Source organism: Fukomys damarensis, unplaced genomic scaffold (genome assembly GCF_012274545.1).
Source record: "Fukomys damarensis isolate Sample0158 unplaced genomic scaffold, DMR_v1.0_HiC HiC_scaffold_14, whole genome shotgun sequence".
NCBI classification, from domain to species: Eukaryota; Metazoa; Chordata; class Mammalia; order Rodentia; family Bathyergidae; genus Fukomys; species Fukomys damarensis.
In genome coordinates this window covers 42,427,963-42,434,848 of record NW_022900926.1, presented here as the reverse complement: position 1 = coordinate 42,434,848, position 6,886 = coordinate 42,427,963, and the positions used below count along the sequence as shown (strand labels likewise).

The 6,886-nt window shown below is 38.4% G+C and overlaps 1 protein-coding gene across 1 annotated transcript in view; it reads left to right on the top strand.

Annotated features, from left to right (window-relative positions):
* Slc22a3 (solute carrier family 22 member 3) overlaps window positions 1-6,886 on the top strand; it is a 110,688-nt gene that overhangs the window by 87,467 nt on the left and 16,335 nt on the right. Inside the window, exons 8-9 of the mRNA XM_010631163.2 lie at window positions 6,364-6,461; window positions 6,568-6,782. Coding sequence (XP_010629465.1) covers window positions 6,364-6,461; window positions 6,568-6,782 — 313 coding nt within the window. The remainder of the gene's footprint in view (window positions 1-6,363; window positions 6,462-6,567; window positions 6,783-6,886) is intronic.

Here is a 6,886-nt window from a genome sequence, read left to right as displayed (position 1 = left end):
AAAAAAAAAAAAAAAAAAAAAAAAAAAAAAATCTACAGCTCTGGCACAGCCTTAGCTATTTATCTTTTTTTTTTCCCCCAGACTGCTCAGTACTACACACAGGGAGCTCTGAACACCATCTTTATAACAGATGGTTATCTGTAATGTCTTTTTATTCCTTGGCAACTTAAATTAAAACGTCAACTTGAAAAACTGTTTTAGAAAGGCACCAGGAAGAATTATAAGGGGAGCTAAATTAATCAGAGAAAGATGAATAAAATATTCTTTAACATTGAGTACATCATTGTTGATGGAAAACAGTCTTGGCAGAATTCAAGGACAATCAAAGAGATTGATAGAGCAAAGAGCAATTCAGCTCAGGAAATAGTCTGTAAGGAAATCAACTTGTGCAGTCAAACTTGAGCAATGCTTTTTTCGATGAGTGGCATTACTAGGCAACAAGCCTCCAAACAGACAAATACCATCCAACACAAGTCTGCTGCCTTTTGCTCCAGATCAGAGCTGGCGTGCCCCACTTGGGTGATATAAAAGGTGTAACAGAGCAATGCCAAGTGAGACCCAAAAGACAGCATAATCTGAGTCTGTGCTCATGAAATCCTAGAGAAAGCAAAACTTTTGATGGAAAATAGTTCAGGTGTTTGCATGAGCAGAGTGGGTGGAGGGGACTAACTCCAGAGACTGGAGGCAACTTTAAGAAGCCATGGAAATGCTCCACACCATGATTGTGGTCACTATATATTGGCCAATATTCATCGAGAGGGTCACCTAAAAGTGCTGAATTTGATTGAGAGTACATAATGTCTTAATAAAGTAAAATTTTAGAACGATGTAATAATCTGGAATAGCAATTCAGTTCTTTTGTATCTGATTCAGACGAAATAGAATTTGTAACCCTTTGGCAATAGAGAGCAAGCACAGCCATAGAGCAAGAGGTTATGTAAAAGGACAATAGCCACAGCAGGCCCTGTGCAGGAATTGGCAAGACTCGGCTGGATGAATTCCAGCCAAGATACGGCTTTAGTCTCTTGAGGTCTCTGGACACCCAGAAAGTGGGTCATCTTTCAGAACATCTGCGTCAATGGAAGAAGATGTTAGTAAATCAAAGACCAGCTGGATTTGCTCTGAAATGTAACAAAATACTTTCTTACTTGGAAGTACTATTAATCCTTCCATTCACTGGACAGGGAAAGTTGGTTTTATGGTCTTGATTACTTTCACTTGTTATCAGCACTTCAGATTCTTTTGGTAAAGGATAATATGTTAAGCATTAAACTTGTGCTTTGGAAAAGCAAGACTGTGTGATTGCTTGATTCCAAATCTTAAAAATTAGAAATTAAAACGAAGAGTAAATTAAAATATTGAAATGATTATGATAATATTAACAGTATTTTGCCTAAAATAATTATTAAAGCAAAAGTATTGTTCTCGACTAGATTCTTCAGATAATTCTGCTTTTGGCAAGAAGTAACAGAAAACCAATTTAAATGAGCTTAGACAATTAGAACATTCACTGGCTACTGTGTCAGGAATTCTAGTCACAGCAGGGTTCTTGGTTGGCCGGACCAGGGGATCAACAATCTCATCTAGTCTTTTACCCTTCTCTCCACTCTGCAGAGAGAATAGCTTCATTCTAAGAATGGTTTCTTCATGGGTGCAGGGCAGCTGCTAAGATCTGTTTGGGCTCATTTCTATATTCATTCCCTGAAAAGGGGGAGAAAAGGTTCATGCAGGAACCTCTGACTTAACAGCGATGAAGGACTTTCACAGATTCTTTTCTCATTGGTCCAAATGGGGTCACATGCCCTGTTTTCATTGGCTCAAATTGTCACATGCCTGTTATTTGTTGGTTTAAATTGGCCACATGCCCAGAGGATAAGACTACCCTTAGATAATCAGTCTTCACCCCCACAAGCAGAAACAGAGTCAGCTGGCCTGAGAACGTGAGTTGATCGTTGTGTGTGTGTGTGTGTGTGTGTGTGTGTGTGTGTGTGTGTACATGCTGGTTAACGTGTGGTGAATATGCTGGAAGTTATATTAGAAAAAAGAAAGGGTAATAATACTGCCTCAATAATTGAGTGCACTAGTATGTAATTTAAATCAGCTACTTTCAAAGTGAGCTTTTTTCTTGTTACAAATACAGATTTTATTTTTAATTTTAAGACACAATTCACAGCCACAAAGAAAAGTTAAAAAAAATTTTTTTTAAAATCCACTGTCCCACTTCCTCATGAGAACCGTGGATGAAATTATAAAATGAGCTTTTAATCAATACCACAAATACAGTGTTTACCTACTGCAGATGCAGTATAGCATAATGTTTAAAAATGCAGACTTTGGTATCAGCCTCTGGCTCATGTATTCATTGTGTTTCTTCCATGGGTAGCTCCTTAGCTTTCCTATGCCTCAACTGCTTCCTCTCTAATGGAAGTAGTCATAATCACCAATCTGTAGCAGTTCCTCCAGCTTTAGCTCTCTAGTCCAGGGATCAGCAAACTACAGGTGACAGACAGACTCTGCCTACTGCTTGTTTTTATAAATGAAGTTTTATCAGAACTCACTTACATATTTGTCAAGACTGCAGTGGCAAGTAGTTCCAACAGAGAACTTATAGCTTACAAAACCAAAAATACTATCTGGCATTTTGCAGAAAGTTTTGCAGTTGTCTTGTGTCCATCTGACATCTAATTCTGTACTTGAGTGGTGACAGAAGTTCTGACCAGGAAAAAGTGGACATCTACAGATCTAACATGTGGGTGAGAAATGCTCTGTTGTTGTGTGACTTAGGAACACTTGCAGACCATGAATAATTAAAAAATCCTCAAAGGTGTTTAAATGTCAAGTTACCTGCAAGATCCATTTTTGTGTGATTTCCGTAGAAGTCTGTGATATTGACATTGGGCCTGAATGAAAATGACTTTGGTCAGTCTGATCTAATAGGTAGAAGTCATAGCTATAGGCAGAAAATATAAAGACTAAAGAGGAAACAAAAGAGCCCAGAATAAACTTTTGTGAATACTGCTTCTGAAAAGAAAATATTGTCACCTTTGTGGACAGTGGGATAGATGTGGATATGAGTGATCTAGTCAGGTACTTCTCAGAGAAAAAGAGTTGAGATTAACACAATCAAGCAGACCCAGGATGTGGAAAAGCCAAAGTGAAAGAAAAGAAGTGATGTAAAACTGAAGGATTACATTTTTGGTCAGGAGCATGGTACCCTTTAAAAACATGTAGAAATGACTATAGAGAATTTTTGTGGAATAAAAGCTTTTTTATAGTCAGCAGGGGATTTCTAATAGCTTAATTTCAAATCCAGACTCAGCTACCTTCCTGCTCTTTAATCCCTAATATCCTAGGACTTGTTTTCTTATTTATGAAATTAGATTATTGTAAATACTAACTTTCATAGAGCTTTGAAGAAAATAAAATGAAATAATTCATGTACTTGGTTCAGAATCTAACAAAGATTACACACTCCATAGATGTTAGCCATTTAATGGGAGTGATGCATAGAAACTCACTGTGTGTGTGAAATATTTTGATAATAAACCATATAATAATATGGTGTGGTAATATATGTTCTTCCACAATGATATTCCTGCCTTATTTTGGAAAAAATAATGGTAAAGGGATCTTAAAACTTTGATAGTTGTCTAAGAAAAACTTTAGTAAGCATTGTGTTAGTTACAATCCCAGTCAACTTGAAATACAGTGTTCTTACAGTTGAATGGGCCAATAATAGTCCCAATTCTTGTGTACAATGAGGAAATAATTGTCAGGTGTATGCTTAATAGCAAGTAGCAAGTAGATATGTTTATTGAAGTTCACAGGAGAGATAACAGCAGCAACGGAAAAAGGAAGAAAAGGGGAGACCAATAACTCAGGCTTTCAGAATGTAAAAGCCGGGCACTTGCGGCTCTAAGTGCCTCCCACTGAATCTCCTTTGATGCCAGTGCTCTGCTGCCTAGGCCATGGAGAGCTCTTAGGCTTTTGTTATTTCATTTTGTACTGTCTAGGACAATGGAAGCAGAATAACCCTTGGGTGCTACTTAGGGTTAGATGGGGGGATGACTCACTCAGCTCCTTTGTTTCTAGCTGTACTAGTGTCAAAAAGAGAAAGGTATTTTTTCTCTCCCTAGAAGTGAATATTCCAGCTCTGGCAAGGCAACCCTTCTCCATGAGATCCTCCAGCACCAGCATTCCATTTATCCCATTTTTTCACCATCACCTGTTTTATACCAAGCCAGTGAGAGAACACCAAGTACCAGGACACAGATAAAGCTGAAGGAAGCTTATTACACATGTGCAGACTCCACTCTAAGAGAAGTGAAGCCCCGTTACAGGATTGTGTATGGGTTTCATAGGTTTTCTTCAAACAAAGAAATTCAAAACATAGGTCAGGGCATTCACACAGCTACAAGGGGGTAAGATTCCAAACACACTGTTTACCTTATGGGGGAAGTGTTTTATGGTCACCTTTTGTCATACCATTTGTCCCTGGGTTGGCTGTTAACCAAGTTAGCAATTAGCACATGAAGGTTTGTTTGCAGTTTGAAGCAGCTTTTCCAGATGTTTGATAAGGAGAGGGAGAAGCAACAGTTTAGCTCCGTCAGGTCTCACAACCTGTGATAGGTTATGTGGTTGAAGCTTACCATCATCTTCTGCTATTCCACTGGGAGGAGAAGATAGAAAATGAAGGACAAGCTGTGTATCTGACTAAAATTCTATCTATTCTGGTATAAAAAAAGAGAAGGCAATGCCTCACAAGTGCAAGAGCCCAAGTTTGATCCCGGTACCAAAAAGAAAAAAAAAAAGAAGGCAAGAACGGGGCCGTAAAGTGTATTAACAACCTTCCATGAGTATCATCATGGAAAGTACTATTGTTTTGTTGATTCAGACATTATTTATTTTAAGACACAATCATTTTGTATACTAGTAAGTGAAAAAACATGTCTTTGTCATTTGATCTGTCATTTGTAAGACATCTCAATTTAGACGTTTAAAACGACGAGAAGAATGGGGCAAATGATTTGCTGTACAAGTATACTGTTAGAAAGAAGAAAGGGGGAAAAGACATTCATTTTGCAGTCTTCTATGTGTGTGACTTTCCCTAGGGGAAATGTGGTCATGAGATGTCAAGCTTTCATTGATCCACGGAATTTAATGTTCAGGATAGTGATTGACACGGTACTTTCAGTATAGGTTTATTCAAATTCAGTATAGATTTAATTCAAATTCTGTGACTGCTGGTAGAGATAACCCTGTTTCAAAGGCTTGGGGAAAACATGCCTGGATTTCCACTTCTGAGCCAGATCTGGAGTTGTGTAAATAGAAGAGGTTCTGTGTTCAGGAGTAGGGTTCCAAGTTAATAGAAGGACAAAAACCAAGGAAAAAAATAAAGGAACAGATGTGGCAGGGTACATGGATTCTTGTTTTGACATTCCATTGTTATGCAGGCGTTGTTGAACAGTAGGCATTTTGCTTGGTGCTACAATACAGTCTCTGCCTCTTAAGAGCTCCACAGCTCCTGGAGAGAAAAAGACCAACAGATAAATTAGAGACAACATTTGTTTAGGAGCCATGATAGAGGTCTGCGGAGTGGAGGCTTCCATTAGAGGTTAGGAGAAATCTCTCAAAGGAAGTGAGGAGGCTAAAGGCTCTCCCAGCAAGCATGTGGGATTGTAGAACAATGATCACTGCAGGGAAATGTACTGTGAGGCCTTTGGCAGCCTGGACTAGAAGCAACATCTGAGCATGGAGGTTTGCTCTCCTGCTTGTCTCCTTGGCAGTGCTCTATATACAGTAGGCAGATAGCAACATTTACTGAAATGAATTGAAGAAAATACCAACTTTGTAGATGGAGATGGCCAAATAGAAATGCACCAAATTTTCCTGGATCTAAAAGATGCTGGATTTCAATCAATGGAAAAAAGCAAAATAATACCTTGGGTACTTGCTTTTACACTTATTGTTTAATTTGTCTAAGATTTAAGGTTTTAATGTATAAAGAAGTACTTGATTGGATCTTACTTTCTTACTTTCATTCTCCCTTTCCCCCTCAGTTTAATAAATCTGCATGTCTTATTTTAGAAGATGCCTTCTTCTTTGTTCATAAAGAGCAGTTTACCATAAGTACTGCAATTATCCCAGGAACAGATTCTCAAGTAACCTTATCTTTGTGAATTTGACCTATTCATTATGTCACAAGACAAGTTCTGTCGCTCTCAAGTTTTAAGATACAGTTAGAACAAGCCCCAGTCATTAAGATCCTTTTATCCCATAGATTTGAATCTAGTTCATAAAAGTTTTTACTCTGCAGATGTTTCTTGCTACCTATTGCTACTGAAATCTGCTTTTCTTATATAGATCACTGTTACAGATGAGGAAGTTAGTAATCCATCCATTTTAGATCTGGTGAGAACTCCCCAAATGAGGAAATGCACACTTATACTTATGTTTGCTTGGTAAGTTTGCTTTGTGATGGATTTAAAAGCTTGCACGGTCTACCCCTTCCAATCAGGTGAAGTTACCTTTTTATTTGTTCTCTGGTGTCTGCCATTGTTGCTGCAGGTTCACAAGTGCAGTGGTGTACCAAGGACTTGTGATGCGCCTGGGAATCACAGGAGGCAACCTTTACATAGACTTTTTTATCTCGGGAGTAGTGGAGCTGCCAGCAGCTCTGTTGATCTTACTGACCATCGATCGGGTTGGACGCCGCCTCCCCTTTGCAGCAAGCAACATTGTGGCGGGGGTAGCATGCCTTGTTACTGCATTCTTACCAGAAGGTACTTTTTCTTTACACTGGTTTGGCAGCTGCTGAAAACTTGAAAAAACTTAACAAAATAATCATGCATGAGGAGAACTTTTTTTTTTTTTTTTTTTTTTTTTT